The sequence below is a fragment of the Dermacentor silvarum genome, chromosome 6 (assembly GCF_013339745.2).
Source record: "Dermacentor silvarum isolate Dsil-2018 chromosome 6, BIME_Dsil_1.4, whole genome shotgun sequence".
Classification (NCBI taxonomy): domain Eukaryota; kingdom Metazoa; phylum Arthropoda; class Arachnida; order Ixodida; family Ixodidae; genus Dermacentor; species Dermacentor silvarum.
Window position 1 is genome coordinate 72,536,274 of NC_051159.1, and position 22,906 is coordinate 72,559,179.

At 48.4% G+C, this 22,906-nt stretch overlaps 1 protein-coding gene across 1 annotated transcript in view; it reads left to right on the plus strand.

Annotated features, from left to right (window-relative positions):
- Positions 1-22,906, plus strand: part of LOC119455574 (roundabout homolog 1-like) — a 229,029-nt gene that overhangs the window by 168,292 nt on the left and 37,831 nt on the right. The window contains exons 3-10 of the mRNA XM_037716974.2: positions 1,869-2,150; positions 2,272-2,410; positions 4,409-4,536; positions 10,869-10,993; positions 11,779-12,139; positions 13,516-13,767; positions 15,487-15,666; positions 17,018-17,142. Coding sequence (XP_037572902.2) covers positions 1,869-2,150; positions 2,272-2,410; positions 4,409-4,536; positions 10,869-10,993; positions 11,779-12,139; positions 13,516-13,767; positions 15,487-15,666; positions 17,018-17,142 — 1,592 coding nt within the window. The remainder of the gene's footprint in view (positions 1-1,868; positions 2,151-2,271; positions 2,411-4,408; positions 4,537-10,868; positions 10,994-11,778; positions 12,140-13,515; positions 13,768-15,486; positions 15,667-17,017; positions 17,143-22,906) is intronic.

A 22,906-nucleotide genomic window follows, 5' to 3' on the forward strand; every position in this document is an offset into this window, starting at 1 on the left:
CCGGCGCCAATTAAAGGCGCCAACATCTCCTAAATACCATATAATAAAAAAAGCGCCGATGCTGCGCGATAGCGTTATGGTTAGTGCGTTCAGCTGTACCAACTGCACGAGCTCAAATATCATGGGTTTGAATCCCAGCGGCGATGGTAGACAAACTTACGTTTTATTGCGACAGCAATTATACGGACTCTCGAGGTGCGTTCGCGCAGTCGCAGCCGCCGCCGCCGTTGTCGTGCTGTCTCGGTATCGACGGCGCACGAACGGCCCGCGCGTGGCAGGTTGGAAGCTCTCCAGATACGCGAGAAACGCGCAGTACCTTCGGCTGCAGAAACGACGAAGCCAACTAGGCGCACTCTTATGCTCTGCTCAATGTAGACAGTGTATATGGCTCCCTCTAGGGTGCCGAGCCGTATACAGTAACTCTAGCTCAATGGACCCTGTAGCGCAGCCAGGGCAGCGTTCCGTCTTCCGCTACCAACATGAGTGTTTTGTACGCACAAAAAATGTCGCAGTTTCACCCGAAAGGCCAAGCATCAATTGCGATAACAACTTAGTAGAGTAAGGATGGTACGGAGTATGCATGGTAGTTTTATCAGCTGTATAAACTTTAACATGCAGCAGCACCAGCAACGCGCAGAACTGTTGTCGACGCCGTCGCCGTTTTGCCCGCGTTTGCACCGAACACGCGCGGCGTTGGTGACTGTTGCCAGGGTCTCTGGGGGCGGCTCGGAGGTTTTCGACGAGATCAGAACAGGAAACTCGTCGATCAGCATCGGAAGTCTTTACCACCTTCTCGCCTCGTAAAGTTTTTATATAAATACGCATTTGGTGCCGCAGCTAAACGTCGCCTCCCCTCCCTCCCTCCCTCCCTTCCGTCCCCCCACGGCTTTTCGCGCGACGGAAGAAGTCGCGTTCTCTCTCTCTCTCTCTCTCTCTCTCTCTCTATATATATATATATATATATATATATATATATGGTGATTGTAAAGGAGAAAATAGACGCTTAATTCTGCAGCCCTTCAGGGAGCACGGCGCAGAACGCGCGTTTTTTCTCCGCCGTGCATTCGCTCCCCGTGAAAGCGCGCGTCCCTCGCGCCCTTTCACTCGCACATACAGCGTCCGGCGCGCGGCGACGATTTCATCGCCGTTGACGTCACCTCACGGCGACGGCGACGGCAGAAATCCTCTTTGAGTGTCCCTATAATTGATATCGCAAAAAAACAGGCATCCCTGCTGTGTTGCGCACTGCCAAGCACGTCAGTGTGCATATACCCATGCACTGCCGTGCTTGGAACGTGAACACTATGGCGCATACAGTGGTCTGAGCGGCACGGATGGCACGCTTCAAGCTACAAACGCTGAAGGATTTTCTTCTGGCTCATCTCGTGCACCACTGAAGTGCGACTCCTGCAGCACACCAGTGTTGTGAGACGTCTAATAGATGCGGGGGCGGTGTTTAAGCTACGCAACAGGGCGGTCGGCTTGCGTGCTGTGTCACGACAAGGTGACGACCACGCGTACTCTTAGAACAGCGTTTCAGGAGCTTCAGCGCAACGCTAAACTCTGCCATCACTTTGAATGCTCCGCCTTCTGGCGAAAGTGACCAATTTTTTTCTTCGTCATATGCTGAAGGTTAAGGTGAGAATTAGAATTACCTGACGGTGATGACACGATGATCGCGGCCGTCGACGTATGCGTGCGAACAGAGCAAATTCAGTTTGTAGCGTTTCAAATGATGTTACCGCGAAGAAAATGTTTCCTGGGCAGGTGTATATGCAACGGAAGAAACCACGGGAACCACAGTTTCCTTCCTTGTCTCCTAATGCAGTATTCTCTCCTCCCTTTCCACTCTGTTCATATCCTCGCAGTGCTTCGCGACGAGTTCCGGCAGCTGCCCAAGAGCGTCCGAGTGGCCGCGGGCGAGTCGGCGACGATGGAGTGCGTACCTCCCAGGGGCCACCCCGAGCCCACGGTCACCTGGTTCAAGGACGGCGTCCAGGTGCAGCCGGGCACGGGGCGCGTCCGCCTCCTGGCCCAGGGCGCGCTCCTGATCGCCGACGTGCGCCCCTCCGACCAGGGGCGCTACGTGTGCCGGGCGGCCAACATGCTCGGTACCAGAGACTCGCCGCCCGCGCTGCTCGCCGTGCACAGTTGGGTGACGAATTCCTTTCTAGCTGGATGCAACTGCATGCTTACACTGTGTTTTGTACCCGTAGACTGTACACTGTTCTAAGAGCTCCGATCACGGCACCCACCGCTTTCTCTCTTCAGCGAAGCCCTACTTTGTCCGAGTACCGGAAGACGTGACAACACTCGCAGAAGAATCTGTTCAGTTCGAGTGCCAAGTCAACGGTGACCCCAAGCCGACGGTCACCTGGAGGAGGCAGGATGGAAAGATGCCCATTGGAAGGTGGGTCACGTGGCCGACAAAAGCAAAGCACTAGTTGGGTGCTTTCGCGAACTACTATCACGATATTCTAACATTAACCACTGTACAACAATGTGCGTACTTCACTTGATTTCCATGCCGTGTAAGTAGATTGGGCTGCATATGAGCCTTTGTAACTTGAAACCATCTGTTAAGCATGTTGTAAAGACCGCTCGTCCACTTTGGTTACCTAACATTAGACCGCGTTATATTGCGCTACCTCCTCCACAGTAATTTACCAAATATTCTAGCTATCAACTTTACCGGAAATATATATATATAGCTTACATTTTCCTCTCTCAGGAATAAAAACACACGGCAAATGAGTAGCTAATTGTAGCACCTTATCTGTGAATACAGATATGACGTCGATAAAAAACTCGCAGACCTCAAATACTTTAGGAGGTTATGATTAGGCTACGCCATGAAACCCACCCAACGCAGACCCATTCGTCCCTAGAGATATCGTGTTAACCCTTAAAAGCACTATTTGACTGTTTATTTGATATGGCTTAGGAGTAAGGAGCATTTGGGGATAGATCATTTGTCTTAAAATTTGAGAGCTATGGAACACACAACGCCACAAGTGGCTCAGAGATAAATGCTAACCCGTTATCGGACGCAGTGTGGGTAGCCCAACACACATATGGCCGTGATAGCCATGAATCGACAGATGCTGAAGATGCATGGGGCAGTGTGCTGAAATTTTGATGGGCGTCTACAGAGGGTGCACGTGAGAGCAATTAATCGAGGAGATCCCACTATGGCTTCCACCGCAGCCAGCTTTGGGATGTAAATGGTCAAATGTTGTGAAACTGGTTAAAATACGCGAGTGAAAACCGTAATTTTCACTTCCGGTGAACCATGAATCAACAATAAGCGAACAAGCGAAACCTTAGCCTAGATCCTCAAGGCTGGACAAGTAGTTGTGCAAACGTTCATTCCAGGCTCAAGGCTTCAGGCTCATGCCTTTTTGTTCGTCCACTGTTGGTTATTTGTCTGCTCCGACCCTTTTGTCATTTTAAAGACTTTAAAAGTTTAAAATAAAGAAACAAAAATGGCAGAGTTCCCTGTACCTCTGAGTTAGGCGTTTCGGGAACAAGCTTTATATCAGCGTCGAAAAAGTGCACAGCTTCGGCAGGTCAATTCACCTTACGCTTATAATTGAAGACAAGTGACATGTTCCAAATGTCATTTCTTATTACTGGGGGGAATATGGCCTACGTACTCGAAAAAAAGGGACAGCCCTACATTGGATCAGCCCCGTGTGCATCGCTCGCTACGTGTGTTATGAACTGCCCGACTCCCTTTCCATAAATAGACTCACGGGCCACGTTGGTAGCAATCTCTATTCATCCGTGACAAGTGCTATCGACAGCCACTATTTTCTACGGCAGTCTGCGAAGGCATATCACATCATGCACCACATCCTACGTAGCTGTGCAAATGGCTCACCATGGTTGTAATCGTTTCGTAAACATAATGACTAAACCCAGCGCAGGGAACATGTTTACCCAGAACTAACGCATCTAAAAAAGAGACATTAATGCGGGCTTCAAAAATTGGAAAGCACTTCCCTAAAGCAGCGTCCCCTCAAAAAAATTGCGTGGGTTTCACTGCACTATGACCCTTAGTACGGAGAAGCACTAAAGTTGTGGGGGCGTTGCGGGGGCGTCTTTAATTGTGTCTAATTGTGTACAATGTGTCTTTAATTTTCGTCATTTTGTCGTTGTGGGAACCTACGGAACGTGCGTTTCCTTGTCCTTTAAAAACTGCCTTTACCTGGCACATTCATTATAACCTCGTTTTGTTATTGTAACTTTTTATAAACATGTTTCCGTATTGTACGCGCTTATTCTGGCTATGAGACCAGTCTGCTTTGAATGCGTAGGTCAATTTTTTCTCTCTCTCGATTCGTCAACATATCGCAATGCGCGCTTAAGTTCATCATTTTTAACACCCCTCTTTCTCTTCCTTCAGAGCATACGTTCAAGAGGACAAGAGTCTGCACATCAAGCATGTCGTTCCCGCAGATGAGGGAACATACATTTGTGAATCAGAAAATATTGTTGGCTCAGCTTCTGCTTCGGCAACACTTACTGTGCACTGTGAGTTGTATCTTCACACGATCTATCACAGCATTCCTTGCTAACCAGCCATAAATACTTTCATAAGCTCTCCGGCGATCACTGCAACTATGTATGTTTAGGCATGTAGTAGTTCAGGGATGCTTTTCTGTCCAATCTTTTTTCCTTCTGCTCATTCATTAAAGCATATCTATCTATCTATCTATCTATCTATCTATCTATCTATCTATCTATCTATCTATCTATCTATCTATCTATCTATCTATCTATCTATTTATTTATCTATCTATCTATCTATCTATCTATCTATCTATCAATCAAGCAAAACAGCTAAAACCACGATATTTACTCGATCATCACCAGCCTATTTTTATGTCCACTGCAGGACGAAGGCCTCTCCCTCCCTGCGATCTCCAATTACCCCTGTTTTGCGCTAGCTGATTCCAACTAGCACCTGCAAATTTTCTAATTTCATCACAACGTCTAATTTTCTGCCGTCCTCGACTGCGCTTCCCTCCCCTTGGCACCCATTATGTAACTCTAATGGTCCACCGGTTATCTACCCTATGCATTGCTCCATGTTTTTTTTTTTTTTATTCTTAATGTCAACTAGAATATCGGCTATCCCCGTTTGCTCTCTGATCCACACCGCTCTCTTCCTGTCTCTTAACGTTACGCCTAGCATTTCAACAGCGGAGCTGTTTAAGCGGGCCGTTAGTCCGTCTAGAGTGTACTAGAATATGGTCGAGTGGGACGAGCAGCTGGGGCGGCGCATGCTTTGCAGTGAGGCGCCCGACGTGGAAAAATACTGGGGCGGCGCTGCGGTCGAACTGGATTGGGCCGCATCAAGGTCGCGCCGTTGGAAACTGCTGGCGATACTGCTCGGCAGGGTCATTCGTACAACTTCGCGCGCTGGTATTTGCGTTCAGACCGATCAAATGGGGTTCATAATTGCATATGACATGTATTTATGCCTTTAGAATAAATTCCTTTCCTTTCTATTATTTATTTATTTTTTATTATTTTCTAATGCCGCTCGGTGATTGCGCGTGCATTGCAGCCGCAGTGTCGGCTTTCATTCTACTATGTTCTCGTACGGTTCCCTTTAGAGAAAAAATATTTTTCTCGTTCTTCAAGCAGCACGTATCTCTCGTGTGTATTGTTGCGCACATAATTTTTTATCAGTAGGTCTTGCGAAACGCAGACGAAACAACATATGTAACCTTCCTGCTTGCCGCTTCAAACAATTGTAAAGCATATCTGCCTTATCCGGCGCCTTGTACTTAGATTTACGGGAAGCATTGGTATAGATTTAAAAAAAAAAAAAGAGTAAACTGCAGTGCAACATTCCATTCAAGTTTCCGCCTTTCTCGCGTAACAGAATGCGGAGTAATTGGTACTGGGTCATTTAATTATTGCAGTCGGACCTCCAGCGCCAAAAACGGTTTTAGTTATAGCCATACGTGCAATTTTTTTTTCCAGTCAATACTTCAAAAAAGAAAAAAAACAAAGAAAGAAAGGCTGCGCAGTAGCCTAATTAGTGCCTATATCGTGGATATGGCGTTGCGCTGCTAAACTGGAGCTTGCGGGTTCAATCCAGGTCGCGGAATGCGGGTGGAACGAAGTGGAAAAAGGCTCGTGTACTTACTTCTATTTAGGTGCTCATTAAAGAACCCCAGGTGGCAAAAACTAAACCGGGGGCCTCATAATCATATTGTGGTTTTGCCACGTAAAACTCAAGAATTTTCTTATATTAAAAAAAGGAAAAAGCAGGTGGCTGCGTTCTTCGGCTTATTTCTGGGGATGTAAACATCAATTATTCTCGAGTCTGATTTCAGAGCGAAACATGTTATCCTTATCCTATATTTCATGCGTAAATGTAATGCCGTTCCCAAATGTATGACCGCTTAACTCAATAAACGGCTGCTTTCAGTTATCCGGTGCACTATCATAACGACCATAATGAAACAATTGAAGGAACGGCATGTCCCACGTACACGTAGAGGTATGTGCAGATCTGTTGCGTTCGTTGAAGAAGATAAGTGTGGTACCACATGGGGCACTCAGTTTTAATGGGTTGCAAACATGGTGAGACTGTCAAAAATTCTTGTCTGAATCAAGTTAGCAGATTTACAGCCTGCCCAAAAACGGGGCGTTTATATTGAATGAGAGCTAGGAACTTGTTGAGCATTACTTATTAACACCCGTCCGTTAATTCTCTCAGGAACTGCGCCTCTGCGCAACAGCCACGACTCTCCGGCAGCAAAAATCATTCGGAATAACAGTCCTCACTTGCATGCAGTCACTCACCTTTGAGATTTCAATAGTGTTGTTATGCGTTACATTCGAACGGAAATGACTATTCGGCGTCGTATAGTATGTCAATAACACTTGCACGCACGCACGCACGCACGCACACACACACACACACACACATCTTTCTTCTTTCTGTGGTTTTACGTGCCAAAACCAGTCCAGATTATGAGGCACGCCGTAGTGGAGGGCTCCGGAGTAATTTTGATCACCTGGGGTTTTTTAACGTGCACTACAACGCAAGCACACGGGCGTTTTTGCATTTTAATTGCTTCCATCGAAATGCGACTGCCGAGGCCGGGATTCGATCCCGCGACTTCGTGCTCAGTAGCGCAACGCCTTAGCTGACTGAGCCACCCCGGCGGGTCCACGCACACACATACACATTATATATAAGATGGTTTTGCCTGCTATGAATATTATTTCTGCGAATGAGAGTTTTATTTCCAGTATTCGCTAATAAGTGTGTTTGTTACTGCAAACACGTGCGCTTATTCCGGTCGGGCGTTCTCACTTTTTCAATTATTGCATTTAGAATACCTGTTATTTTTTTCCCTTACATATATATATCGTAAATGTATATGTCTATGTACCCTTTGATTTCATTGCCTAGAAATACATTGGTCATTCTTGACGCCACGCAGTTAATAAACCTGGTTTATTTCACTCTATGATTGTTTTCTTCGATCATTGTCCCTGATCAATATCCACCAACAAGAAGCGCGTGCAAAATGACACGATATCAGTAATAACATTTCCTCACGTAGCCTTCATGGTGCGGAGATACCAGTTACCTTTAGAGGACAGTGGTAAAAACAGAAGTTCACCTGGCTAAAACTACATTTGGCACCGGCCGTAAAGAGTCATGGGTGCACCGAAGTAACTAAACCATTAAAAAAATGTACTGCACAGAGGTTCTGCGAGAAAAACTGGGCGTCCGCCAGCGTCCGCGTAGGGAACGCGCGCTCGCTAGCAGACGACGCGCTTGACAACGACAGCAAAATTGAAGACGTCGCGTTGTAAAATCTATGCCTCAAATATATATGTTTGGCAAAATGGTGCAAACGTAAAGTTGCAGTTGAAATAAAGCGCTACTTTAAGAGCGTACTATGCGCAATCAGCCTCGGCGCCCGCAGCGAAAGTACGTTGAATATGCCGCGGAGCGCGTCTCCGCCCCAATCCAGTTCGCTCGCAGCGCCCTCGCACTATTTTTCCACACGCGGCGCCTCAGCGGCAGAGCGCCGTTCGGCCCACTCAACCATTGTCTAGTACACTCTAGTCCGTCCGTCGCGGACACAAAATGTGTGGGCCGATCCTGGCGACAGTGCAGAAAGGGTCCAAACGCAATGGCACATGCCCCTGTGAACTAGCGAAGCTGAGCCTGGCTAAGTCAAGCTAACCACGGTTGGGACTACTTTAGCTTAGTCAGCCATCGATAGCCAATCGGTAGCTAATCAATAGCTAATTGATAATCAATCAATAATCAATAAATTCCGGTAAATGCTGGGGATGACGTGTAGTGCTTAGCCTAGCCCAAATAGTGGCCAACACCTTGCGATAGCCAATCGATAGCCAATAAATAGCTAATCTATAATTGATCAATATTCAATAAATTTCGGAAATGCTGGGGATTACGTGGTAGTGATTAGCCTATCCCAAATACGCAGCCAATACTTTGTGACAGCCAAGCAATAGCTAATTGATAACCAATCAATAATCAATTAATTCCGGAAAATGCTGGGGATTACGTGGTAGTGCCTAGCCTAGCCCAAATACGTGGCCAATACCTTGCGATAGCCAGTCGATAGCCAATCAGTAGCTAATCGATCATTAATTAATAATCAATAAATTTCGGAAAATGCTGGGTATTACGTGGTAGTGCTTAGCCTAGCCCAAGTACGTGGCCAATACCTTGCGATAGCCAATTGATAGCCAATCAATAGCTTATTGATAATCTATCAATAATTAATCAATTCCGCGAAATGCTTGGGATGACTTGGTAGTGCTTAGCCTAGCCCAAAAGCCAGGACTAGCTAGGTGCCCATCGGCTCCACTGTCTCTTTATCATTGCGCCTCCAGTGCAACCTAGGCTAAATTTTTTCGTTTGATCACTCTTTGCGCTGTGCTTAACTTGTTCTGGAGCATCTTTGTTAGCCTCCAAGGTTCTACCCCATATGTGAGCGCCGGTATAATGCAATGATTGTACACTTTTCCTTTCAACGACAGTGGCAAGCTTCCAGTAAGCATTTGGTAATGCTTGCCGTATGCATTCCAACCCATTTTTAGTCTTCTGTAAATTTCCCTCTCATGATCAGGGTTCTCTGTGAGTAATTGACCTAGACAAACGTACTCCTGCACAGACTCTAGAGGCTGACTGGCGATCATGAATTCTTGTTCCCTTGCTAGGCTGTTCAACTCGTTGATATTGGATAAAGCCGCCGTGCCGCATTTACGAAATCCCCAGAGAACACTTCATGGAGCAATCGAACATAGGCAAAGCGATACATGCGCTAAAGGCGGACTTTAAAAAAGAATCGAATTTGTTTTCGTGTATTCTCACGTGGCCGTGACGACACATGCTCAAGTACATAAGGTGCGGATAACTCAGAGAAGCGAACTTCCGAATTTCTTCTCGTTTATTTATTTCGCTTTATTTTATGTTTAGCGGAATCACATCCGCGAACGCAAAATTAACTCAGCGGTGAAGGTTATTACACAAGCGCGATAGACCGTCGCCGCTCTCGCTTTGCAGTAGTCAACGACGCCTTCGTTGGTGCAAGCACAGGAGAATGCCAAGGCATTTCACCTGTGCCGCTTCGGTGAGCGAAGCTTGCGCTCGCAGGGCGATGTTATATGCGGCGAACACGCTATGTGCGTGTCAGAACACCACAGCAAACTCAATGAGAGCTGCAGAGGAGCGCGGGCGGCCCAAAACGTTTTACGCGCAACCTGCACTCGCCCGAATGTCTATCCTTCACGATTGCGAATTGAACCGAATGTCCGCACAAGGTTGTTGGCATTAAGCAAAATGTCCATAGTTAGGGTGACTATCACAACAGTTCAAGAAAGTACCGTAATCATTCTATTGAAAGGGTAATTTCTCGCCCCCTTGCACCGGAACTGGAGCATGATAAAAATGCCCATCCACGGTATACAAGCAAATTGAAACGAACTTAAGGTATTGTGGGGCAGAGCGTGTACAGCAAAGGCTGTGGTTTGAGCTCACTTTGATGACCACTGAAAACCTTGTGGCCTGGACGACTGATTAACGCTTTCTAAAAGAGAGATAAATAACCAATTAGTATTGCCGGCGTGTGACAACACTATGCGTGATAGCATGCGGCTATTTTTGCCATTTTGAAAATTTATCGAGCAAATGTTCTGTACAAGTACGCTACGACCGGAAGATGAAATGGTATATAAGCGTACCCGTCTCCTAAAGGATGTCGTAACTACAGTTAGGTGAGCGAATGTTCACGCAATGTTTAGGGCCTCGCCGCCGCGGCGTAGCATTATTCTGAACGAACAATATGACCAGGCAATGTTTAACTACAAGACGGTGCTGCACGAAATTCGTGCATATAGCCATGAACCGTTGACATAATTCTTCCCGCTCAGCCGTTTCTGCACTCAGAACCTTTTAGGCACATTTAATGGTCACATGTTTGTAGATTACTCAAAATCTTATTTGTTTATAACCAGCAAACGAGGAAATAACCAATATGGCCTATAGCTTTCCTTTCGCGCCCGGCTGTAAAAAAAAAAAAAAAACTGACTCTTAATTCTCCTCGTGTTGAACACTTTGCATTAGTAACTGAACAAATTGTGGATACTTTATTCCGAAATTAAATTTTATTTTTTCCTTGATATGTCCATGTAATATTTGTAAAAGGAACGTTACTTCGTTGTTGTAACTTCAATTGACATGCCAATTGCGTCCAAACAGGAGGCGCATGCTTGCAGAAAGCACTTGAAACACCGGTATGCGAATATGGGAGTGATTTTCACACATCTCTCTTTTGTTTTCTTGCTCGCCCCAGCACGTCCGACATTCCGCCTCACTCCCCAGGACCAGAAAGTGGGGCTCAATGGTGTCGCCAAGTTTGACTGCCTCGCGACAGGCAACCCACCACCCTCCGTGTTCTGGACCCGAGAAGGCAACCAGGTGCGCGTCGTCTCTGTTTGATACATATTTGCGAATGTGATAAGCCCATCTGTGTGTCCTATGCAGAACAATGCACATGTCACCTCCTGATAAGCAGACACTGCCCGCACCCTAAGGCTTCTCTCATCCCTGACTACTAAAGAAGCGTGTTTGAAATATGTGTGCGAATTGATTGACTGTCTAGTTGGTTCATGACCACAGAAAACCAGAGCAATATAGAAGATGCGTGACAGACTAGAAAAGAGCACAAATACATTGCCTTGACTAACAACTGTATGCTCTTCTTGTCTGTGTGCTCTTTTCTATTATGTCCTGTCTTCTAGCGCTGGTTTTATGTGATGTGTAGGAAGCAGCACAGCAAAACGAACACAGAGAGCCCCTAACCTTTACGACAATCAGTGACGATAAACTCACAACCTTGAAATGCCAACGGGTGTTTACCAATGTCATTGTTGGGCACTGATGTCAAAAGAACAACGTTCCACGGGACGGGTCGCGCAGAACTAAGCAATGCGTGATGGTGTAGGGTGATGAACATGGGCTTCCCGTGGCATTTATTTCTTTAGGCGGATGAGCAACGTCGATCCTTTTGTGACTCGGCAGTCTTTGGTATCAGGTTTTTCCCACAGCGATACACTAGCGCCCCTTTCCTGTACCTGTTGCAAGTACGGCCAATCGAATTTTCATGGTTGCCTCTTTGTCGTGCAGTGAAGACAGACCTCCGGTAGAGCGGGAAAATGTCGCCGACGCGTTCCCTAAATTCTCTGATTGACTCGCCGACACAGGTGCTGATGTTTCCGGGCAAGTCACACGGTCGCTTCTCGGTCAGTGACGGAGGAACGCTCACCATCACCGGCGTTCGCAAGGAGGACCACGGCTACTACGTCTGCTCAGCTTTGTCCGTTGTTGGCTCGAGCATGGCTAAAGGTCATCTGGAGGTCATGGCGCTTGCCGACTTTCCGCCGCCGATCATACGACTGGGGCCTGCCAACCAGACGCTGCCGCTGCACACGGCAACCCAGCTACCGTGCGAAGCTTCCGGCACGCCCACGCCTTCCGTGCAGTGGCTGTACAACGGGTCTCCTCTGAGCTTCAAAGATCGGCCCCGATTCACGCAGCTAGAGTCTGGCATGCTGCAGATTCAAGGTCAGGAAGTGCCGCCTTCGAAAACAGCTCCACATTATGCTTGAAATTTTATATACAGTGCAAAATGTCGTTGCAAAATAAACCGGTTGTTTCGATATACTGTTAAGTTAAATCAGCTATAGGACATTCATCTTCAACGCAGCGTTTTCTTCGCTTTTGCTTTCCATATCCCTCCTTACATCGTTGAAAATGTAATGGATCAGACCTGTACAGGACGTGCGATGCCCAAAATACGCAGCCGGTCTCGCAGAACCATGCTGCGTCTCTGCTTGGATTTATTTTTACCCGCCGTGGTGAGGTAGTGGCTATAGCGTTGATCTGCTAAGCTCGAGGGCGCGGGATGAAATCCCGGCCGCGGCGGTGGCATTTTATTTTGTTTTCATCGCCTCTCAGCCTATTAACAGGCTTTCCTCCACAAAACCAATAACAGGTCTGTTGAGCACGTCTGTAAACAGGTTTTATTTACGGACGTACGACTCGAGCGATGAACGTTTTCGCCGAACTGACCTGTCTAAACTGTTGGCGTGTTCCTTTTATTTTTTTTCTTTGATCTTATTCTCTAAGCAAGGAAACGTAACCAGAAATGACTCGCGAAATAGCTTCTCCTAATAATAGTAAATAAATAAATGAGCTACTTAGCCAGTGAGAGACATGCGCTGAGCAGGTGCCTTGACTGTACTGCCTAAAAATAATAGTCTTTCTCGATACCTTTTTTTTTTTAAAGAGCAACGGCACACCTGGGTGCTCAAAACAAAAAAAAATTTGCTGCGCCACCTAGGCGAACTATCCTTCCCCCTCCTAGTTCACGCCATTTCACGCATAAGCGGCAGGCTTTTCATAGTGCAATAATATCATGCAGTGAAGTGTCTTTGGACGAGCGTGCAGTTCTAACTGCTTTGATTATTGGTGAACAAAAATTTCCTTCCATGCTGGTCTGCGCAAACACACACACACACACACACACACACACACACACACACACACACACACACACACACACACACACACACACACACACACACACACACACACACACACACACACACACACACACACACGCACACACACACGCACGCACGCACGCACGCACGCACGCACACACGCACGCACACACACACACACACACACACACACACAAACTAATAATAAGAATAATAATAATAATAATAAAAGAAGAAAGAAAAACATGTTGCACTTACGTGGATTCTTTAAAATACCTGTTCGTGTAGGTCATTAGACTAACTCCTTCCAATGGTAGTATACACAATACATGCGATAGCCCTATGTTGCATTTGTTGCAAGAGATTTAAAAAGCGACATTCCAACCAATAACCAGCCGTTAATATGAGTTACCATCTGCTGCTGCACTTTCACAGACCTCCAGTTGTTGGACAGCGGTGCATACACATGCAAGGCTTCAAGTGAAAGCGGCGAGACATCCTGGACTGCATCTCTCACTGTTGACTCACCGCACAATCCAAACGTGAACTTTCATCGTTCTCCTGACCCCTCCACATTTCCCGGACCTCCTTCACAACCTGTGTCCATAAACACGACCGACACTTCGATAACCCTAACTTGGAAACGGAGCGAGAAAGTGGGCGCATCATCCCTCAAGGGGTACACAGGTAAGTCGTAGTTGCAATATTCTTTGCATACATCATGTATAGCCGTGCAAATATAGAAGTACCGTGAATATAATAAGCAATTTAAGTGCAGCAACGACCTAAAAGGTTAGCATTAATTGAAACCAAGGATAGCACAGACTAATACATTCAGTCTCCAATCTAAAAATGTCGCAGTGTCGCCCGAAAGGCGAAGCATCGATTGCGGTAGCAAATTAGTAGATAGCTATACGAAGTAAGGATAGTAGTTTTCTCGACCGTATAAACTTGTGAACATTCGCTTACTAGCAAAATTAACAAGCATGATGTAACGCACGCACAAGCAAACATGAACGCATCTCACTCGATGACCGCGCACTTTCGCTGTCAAAACGCTGGTGTGAGGAAGCGCGGCTGCCGCAGAGAGCGAATTGACCTTCGTGCTGCCTCTCGTTTCGACGCGAACTAAGCCGCGAAAATACAGCGCACACGAAGCTATCAGCACTCGGCACACCCTGTTCCCATCGCAGATCGTTTTCAAGATAGGGCCCGCGTGGCCGCGCCACACGCAGCCGCCGCCGGTGTGGAAAGCCCCCAAGCCTGCACGACGGAAGACGGCGTGCTTCCTCCCCGCTTTCTTTCCTTGCGCGGGCGAGATTGAGCCACCATCGTCGGCTCACGCTCGCATGCTTTGACTCGCACATACAGCATACGGCGCGCTGCGACGATGTTATCGCTCTTGGACTTTACACGAAACATCACGGCGACGCCGACGGCACAAATTGGCCTGGAGTGTCCATATAATTGCTATCGCAATAAAGATTGTTCTATCAAACAGATTAAAAAATATATTGGTCACGATGACATTGAAGTGATAAACTAATCTATGATAAGAGCACACTGTCACACAGGAACTCTTAGAAATGTATCCTTTTTACGTCTTTATTGGTATAAGCAGTGCTCTTTACCGTGAATAACGGCAAGCGTCGCACGGGCTTTGATTTTATGGTTGTTCTTCGTTAGCTCTGAAGGTAACATTGATGTTATCAAAATCTTCAGGGGAAATATCCACTTAAGCTCTGCGTAAGAAACGATGGAACATGACGCGTGGCTCGGCCATTGCATGTTGTTGGATCCTGTACACTTCCCTCCGATTGAGGTAAACTGAGTGACACATTACTGTAAGTCTCGCATTAGCAATATTTAGTGCGAATAGAACCGGTAACCTAAAAAATGTAACAATGTGCATAGTTATAAACGTTACAATGCCTAGAGTGTATAAATAGCTTGCACGTGACGTCACGGACGCAGCTTCACACCGTAATGATGCTCCAATATAACGCCTAGGATGACGTCATTGTGTCATATTCACTGCCACGGGTAATTTGCTTCTATTGTGGAAGGGAAGCTCAGGACAGGCCCCTGCCCTGCCTGCCCAACGGACGCAGCTGATTACCCTGCTCGTTCACCAACATGGCTCCTATGATGAAGTCAGTGCAAGCCATCTATACGCCAGCTTCTACCTTATTAGAAATTAGCTACAAGTATTCGAATCGTATTCTCAAGAACAATGTCTGTACCCGAAGAAACTGACCTATGTAAGAGCGTTTCCTCATTTGGCGGCGTTTGGGTGCCAGCCACTCACGATATAGTAGCTATCAGCCTAGTAGATAGAGTAAATTTTCTGAAAAAAAGGCCGATAATATTAGGGCACCATAACTGGTGTCGTATTTCCATTTTCAGTTGAGTACTACAGCAGCGACCTCCAAAGTGGATGGGTTCTGGCAGCCCATCGAATCCTTGCTGAAACGTACACCATCCAGGCCTTGCGTCCCGACTCACGCTACATCTTCATCGTACGAGCTGAAAATTCTCATGGTGTCGGTGTTCCCAGCCCTGCCTCGGAAACTATACGAACTTTAGGTGGGTATCCTTGCTAAAAAAAATGTCACAGTTTCGCCCTAAGGGCGAAGCAATGAATGCGATAGCAACACAGCAATGTCATACGAAGTAAGGTGAGCGGCTTTGGTAGCAATATGAATTGTAGTAAACATGAGCTGATTAAGTAAGCAGGTGTGCTGCGGCGTAAGTAGACCGACATGAAGAGAGACTCGATGACCACGAGAAGGCGCGTGTGAAACGGTGGTGTTGATGAGAAGCGCTTCCCGTGGGCAGCGCGCGTGCGAAGGGACACACCTGTAGCGCTGCACTGCCGATCCGGGCAGCATTACATGTGTAGCGTGCGTTGGAAAATGTGGCCCGACTATTACTAACTGAATGAACAAGCGTGGTGTGAGCGCGCAAACAAACAGGAATAAATCATACTGAATGACTGCAGACAACGACTGCCAAAACGCTGGCAGCAAGCCCATACGCTGCAGCGGGCGAAGGTACGTGCGGTCTATCGCTTCAACAGAAACTGAGCGGCGAATGCACAGTGCACATAAAGGTCAGAGCCGTGTGGAGATAAGAGACGGTGCGGCGAGCGACGAGCGCGGTTGTTGGCAGAGGAAAAGTGCGCCCCCCCCCCCCCCCCCGCTCCCTCCGGCGCTCGCTTCCCGCTTCCTTGCTTGCGCGTGGAAGATTGAGTGCGTTCGCTCTCCGTGACAGCGTGCGTCCCCGCACGCTTCCGCTCGGGCATACGGTGCGCGGCGAAGATTTTATCTATACGGAACCTCACGGCGACAGCGACGGCGACGCCGACGGCAGAAATCCGGTGGAAGTGTCCATATAATTGCTATCGCAATAAAAAATGTGCCTGTGCTGTATAAAGCAGCCTATACTTTGCCTGGCTGTGTGATATGGCAGAGATGACGACACATCAGTGCACGAATGTCTCTCAAAATTGCTTTACCCGTCACTTCCGTACTATGCATAAATATCGCAGTGCTCGCGTCAGTATGGAGACTTACCATCACGCATGTAGAGTGTCACAACAGTTCGGCTCCCAAGACTGCAATATACCATGTAATGCTACACTGACTACAGAGCATGACAATCGGTTGTCATACGCCAAGAATGCTTGAGGAGGCGACGACTTCGCCTAAATGGTAAACATCGGGGGGGGGGGGGGGGGGGCACTTTGTAGTGCACATCAAAATGAAAGCTGAAATTGGCAATGCAGAGCACGACACTTGTTAAGCATGTGCAGCACCCGTGCCAGTTGAAACGCACACTTAGTGTAAGACAGACTTGTTAATCTCATTTCATTTTATTGCTTCGAGTAGAAATTTCTATATCTACTTACTCTCTTTTTTTTATTTTCGATCCACAGGAATGGCACCACACTTTTTCCCCAAGTACAACCTTGACGAAGCACGAGCCAAGCTCAGTGCCAGTGTGGTGACCCTTCAAGACATACGAGCCATGAGTTCAACAGCTGTAAAGTTGAATTGGAAGGTATGTTCAATGCTTCCATGATGTGATTCATTTGCCATGACATGCTTTCCAATATCGTTTTATTGCGAGAGCAATTATCTGGACACTCCTGGCGCATTTCTGTCGTCGTTGTCATCGCCGTCGGCGTCGGCGTCACCGTGATGTTCCGTGTAAAGTCCAAGGGCGTGGTCACCGCGTGCCGTGTGTTGTATCGTAAAATCGTACGAGAGGGAGCTGAAGATGGTGGCTCACTCTCGCACGCACAAGGGAAGAAAGCGGCGAAAAAGCGCGCCGTCTTGCGTCGGGCGCAAGGCATCGGGGGGAGGGGAAGGAGGGGGGGTAGGCGTCTACTCCAGCGGCTGCTGCATGTGGGGCGGCCGCGCGCGGCCCTATCTTGAAATTGATCTGCGATTGGAACAGATTGCGCCGAGTGCTGATAGCTTCGTGTGCGCTGTGTTCTCGCCGCTCAGTTCGCGTTGAAACGAGAGGCAGCAAGAAGGTCAATTCGCTCGCTGCTACTGCCGCGCTTCCTCACTGAAGCGTTTTGACAGCGAGTGTGCTCGGTCATCGAGATGTGTTCATGTTTGCTTATGCGCGTGGCACCATGCTTTTATTGCGATAGCAATTACATGGACACTTCAACAGGATTTCTGCCGTCGGCGTCGCCGTCGTCGTCGCCGTGAGGTTCCCTATAGATAAAATCTTCGCCGCGTGCCGTATGCCCGAGCGTAAGCGTGCGGGGACGCGCGCTATCACGGAGAGCGAACGCACTCAATCTCCCACGCGCAAGCAAGGAAGCGGGAAGCCAGCGCCGGAGGGAGCGGGGGGGGGGCACTTCCACTCTGCCAACAACCGCGCTCGTCGCTCGCTCGCACCGTCTCTTATCTCCACACGGCTCTGACCTTTATGCGCCGTGCATTCGCCGCTCAGTTTCCGTTGAAGCGATAGACCGCACGTACCTTCGCCGCTGCAGCGTATCCAGGCGCGGATCCAGGGGGGATGTCCGGATGTCCTGACCCCCCCCTCAGATTTCTGCATCGCCCCCCCCCCCCCCCCTGCTGACACGGGGACGGCCCTGTCGCAAAAAAATATGGCCACCAGCATTTTTCAAAAGTATTTTTCGCGAATACCAGTGGTAGCAGCCATGTAGAAGTAAAGCTAGCTCGCTCACAAGCTTAGTTATATTCCGTAGGGGTGTGGTGTCGCGAAGTTGCCGTAGTTATTGTTTCTCATGAACACCTTGGACCTCCTGGCGCCGGCCGTGCCTTACTCGTCCCGTCGGTGGCGTCGAATGAACGAGGGGACGTCCCTTTTGCCAAGCACGCCGATGTCCGCGCGAGCGCCTTCGCGCCTGATCAACTTAGTTCCCCATTGGGGTGTCATCGGTTGCCTCATTTGCTGTCATCGGTTCCGCGACCAACCTGCTTAATGAAAGAGATCTCTCGCTGAAGTGTTCATATATATATATATAACAACTAACAGCCTAACTAAGAACTACGCATAGACAATTTTTTTTTTAACTGTAGCACTCATTGTGATCACAGTTACACGTTGACAATATCCAGTACGAGCACAGTACCGTTCGTACGCTACAAGTTTTTCATTGTAACTTCGCAGTTTTATTGTCGTACATTAAGCATAGGAGGCTCAAGCCCACCGGATCCTTTTATCTGAGTGGGCGTTCTCGCGGAGCGGGGCGAAGCCTCGAGCATGGGCTGCGAAATGGGGGAGCGTGACGTCAGCGGCCAACGCCAGCGCGCGGGCCTAGGATGGCGTCGCGTGGTTAGAGAAATGGGAGCAGATGCGCGCCTTGTGTAAAAGGATGACGTCGCGTGGGAAACAAAACATGAAGACGCTGGCTCGCGCTCACGGCTACTACGCTACATCGTTCTTCTTGTAGGTGGCGTCGTGAGTCTTCACACGCGGTGATTCGCATATCGTAAACAACTAGCGTAGTGGTTGCCGCGTTGAAACGAAGGTGTCTCAGCCGAACACAAAGAATCTTCTTAAGGAAATCAAGGTGTCCCAACAGAACTCCAAAGCCGGACCCGTGCTTACGCATTTATAACGAACCTGCGACAGACCATCCCAAATTTTATTTTAAGAAACAATACAGGCTGATATACCGGGTGTTCAAAATTAAGCTTTATGGTTTTCTTAAAATTAGGCACTGGGAGGCACGTGAAGACCACCTGCGCAAATAAGTTGTGTGGCCAGGGGGACACAAAGTGAGATAATTATCGCTGTCAGCAACCAAATTAACTAAAATTGAATAATTAACCTTTATTGACTGCAGTAAGTGTGTATGTTTGTATTCAAAAGTTAGAGGCAGTCGTGTTTCTGCACAGTTTCACTTGGAAGAATTCGTCTAGCATGTCTATGCTCCGATATATCCAACTCCAAATTTTAATTGTCGTTCGCATGATTACGCATGCAAGAGAGTGAGGATCAGCGCAAAGCTCCTCCCTGATGTGACGCGGCTGTTGGGTGCAGCGTTTAGTCTGACAACGCGGCGGAGGCATTGGCAAAGATAATAACTGCCCCCCTTCCCCTCACGGCTGGCGAAAAAAAAATCGAAGAACCCGTAACCGCTGTCGTAACACGCGACCGCGCAGCCTGTAAAGATGGCGGCAGCTGCCATGCCGAGATAATGGCGCGAGCGGAGAAGCCGGAGGCCAGTGCGCGTGCGTAATGGTGACTAGACGACCGGGCATGGTCCTTGTTTGGGCTACGCAAATAAAGTGACTGCTGATTTACAAGTATTGTAAGCTTTATTGAAATCAAAAGCAACAACTGCACCATCAACAGCAGAAACCTTTTTAGCTATGCTAACGAATATTTCATACTGCCGCTTTAACTTTGGTGTTGTCATGCACAAATCTCATGACAACACTTCACCTATCAAGATTGTAATGCCCTAAAAATGTCCAAATGCCTCCCTTCCACAGCAACGCAAAGCATAAACCGCTCTCGCGTCGAGTCGATAACTCTGCGCAGTGCAATTGAAATTTGGAGTCGGATATCTCGGAGCACGAACACGCTAGAATAATTCTTCCGACTGATACTGTGTAGAAACACGACAGCCTCTAGGTTTTCAATACTGTGAGCGCATTTTGCGCATATCGTCGTCGTCATCTGTACAAACGACTCATCATCTTGTGTGAGCGCTATTTGTGCATATCGTCGTCGTCATCTGTACATACGACACATCATCTTTTGTCTCGTGCGGTGCTTCGTCTCTGACTCGGGCGACTGCTCGGAAATAAAGGCATCGCATCGGTCAACGTCTCACAAGTGGTGGAGGTGCTGGGTAGGTGAAGGAGAGCGACCAGAGGAGGTTGTGTACGGTCCGGGAACGGAGGAATCTGGTCCAGGTGTCCTGTCTCGCTCAAAGTTGTCGTAGCCGCGCCTGTCACCTGGGTGACGCCCGGGAACGTAGTAATCCAACCTAGGTGCGCTGTCTCGCTCAAAGGTAGCATAGCCCCGTCGTTCATCCTGCTGACGCCGACGGCAGTTAGCGAGAAATGTGGCCGCGAATACCGCAGTAGAAACAAACCGGGGCGCGACGACCGCCACGGAGAGTAGTACGGCTGCGCCGGTATGTGTCGTCAGTGTTTCGCCTGCCACATCTTCCGCGTATTGTACGCCCGCAGAAGGCCACACTGGTGCTATTAAGGCCACCTTGAGTGCAGATCTCAATCCGGCCCAGACCAATGCACTCCTCACCATTTTAATGAAGCATGAAGCTTGTTTTGACGTTTCTTCGCGAGGCCTGGGTCAGACCACTGTAACTACTCATCGAATTGAAACAGACGGCGCTCGCATCATTCGCCGTCGCCCGTACCGTGTGTCACCTTCGGAGCGAAAAGTTATAGAAGAACAAGTGAACGACATGCTGACACGCAACATTATAAGGCCTTCAGCAAGCCCTTGGTCTTCTCCTGTTGTGCTTGTTAAAAAAAAAAGGATGGTTCTGTGCGCTTTTGCATCGATTATAGGGCGCTCAACAAAATTACCCGTAAGGATGTTTATCCAATGCCTCGTATTGACGATGCTTTGGATACCTTACAAGGTGCCGAGTATTTCTCGAGCCTCGACTTGCGCTCCGGATATTGGCAGATTCCCATGCATGAGCCAGATAAAGAAAAGACTGCGTTTTGCTACACCTGATGGCCTTTTTGAATTTAACGTGATGCCTTTTGGATTGTGCAATGCACCAGCTACGTTTGAACGTATGATAGATACAGTACTCCGTGGCTTAAAATGGAAGACCTGCCTTTGTTACTTGGACGACATTGTCATCTTTTCGTCGAGTTTCTCCCAGCACCTACAACGTCTAGACCAAGTTCTCGCGTGTCTAGCAAAAGCTGGTCTCCAACTCAATACTAAAAAGTGTCGCTTTGCAAGCCGAAGCATTAAAGTATTGGGCCACGTCGTCAGTAAGCATGGCATCCAGCCTGATCCCGATAAAATCGCTGCAGTACTGCAATTTCCGCCACCAACCGCTCTTAAAAGAACTCCGCAGCTTTCTAGGACTGGCGTCCTACTTCCGCCGCTTTGTCCGTGACTTCGCCACCATCGCCGCTCCTCTACACAAACTTCTGACTTCGAGCGCGTCCTTTGTGTGGTCGAACGACTGTGAAGCCGCCTTCCAGACCCTCAAACGAGTTCTCACGTCAGGGCCCGTGCTCCGTCATTTCGATGCAACGGCCCCGACTATTCTACACACTGATGCCAGTGGGCATGGAATTGGCGCTGTCCTGCTGCAGCGGAATCAGAAGTCCGAAGAGCAAGTCGTGGCTTATGCAAGTCGTGCTCTTTCTCCTGCTGAGCGCAACTACACGATTACAGAACAGGAATGCCTCGCCATCGTGTGGTCAATACAAAAATTTCGTCCCTATCTCTACGGCCACCATTTCACAGTTGTGACCGACCATCATGCTCTCTGTTGGTTGTCATCCCTGAAAAACTTGTCTGGACGCCTCGCCGTTGGGTACTGCGCTTGTAGGAATATGACTTCACTGTCACGTATAGGTCCGGCAAACAACATCAAGATGCCGACGCTTTGTCGCGCTGCCCGCTGTCCCCAAACGCCCATGCTTCACCTTCGGTATGCACGTCACCATCTAGCCACACGTCTCAGCGCACGCCCAGTAGCCCGGGACAGTCAGTTGCCTCAGTTGACTTTCTCCCGTCTACTGACCTCGTCTCACTCCAACGTACTGACCCATACTGCCGTACGCTGATCGACCGACTTACTGGCTTGGCACGACCCCCCAACAGTCGCTTAAGACGACACTTTCGCGTTTTAAGCTTCAAGGTGGAGCGTTATTTCGATCAATCTACCATCCTTCCGGTAACCGGTGGGTGCCAGTAATACCTCGCTCACTTCGACTCCAAGTATTGGAAGCATTTCGCGACGACGCGACGGCTGGCCACTTGGGCTTTCATAAGACCTACGACCGCATCAAAACGCGTTGTTTCTGGCCGGGCCTTTCCACCTCAGTCGACAAATACGTTGGCTCCTGCGCATCATGCCAACACAGAAAACGCTCGACATCCCTTCCAGCCGGTCCTCTGCAGCCTCTACCATGCCCGTACACCCCCTTCGAAATTGTGGGCATAGACTTGTATAGACCCCTCCCACTCACGCCCGCTGGTCACCGCTGGATCGTTACCGCAGTGATCATCTAACGCGCTACGCTGAGACAGCGGCTCTTCGCTCTGGGTAATGCCTCCGAAGTCGCCGGGAGTTTTCGTGCACGGAATACGTTTTGCGCCCGGC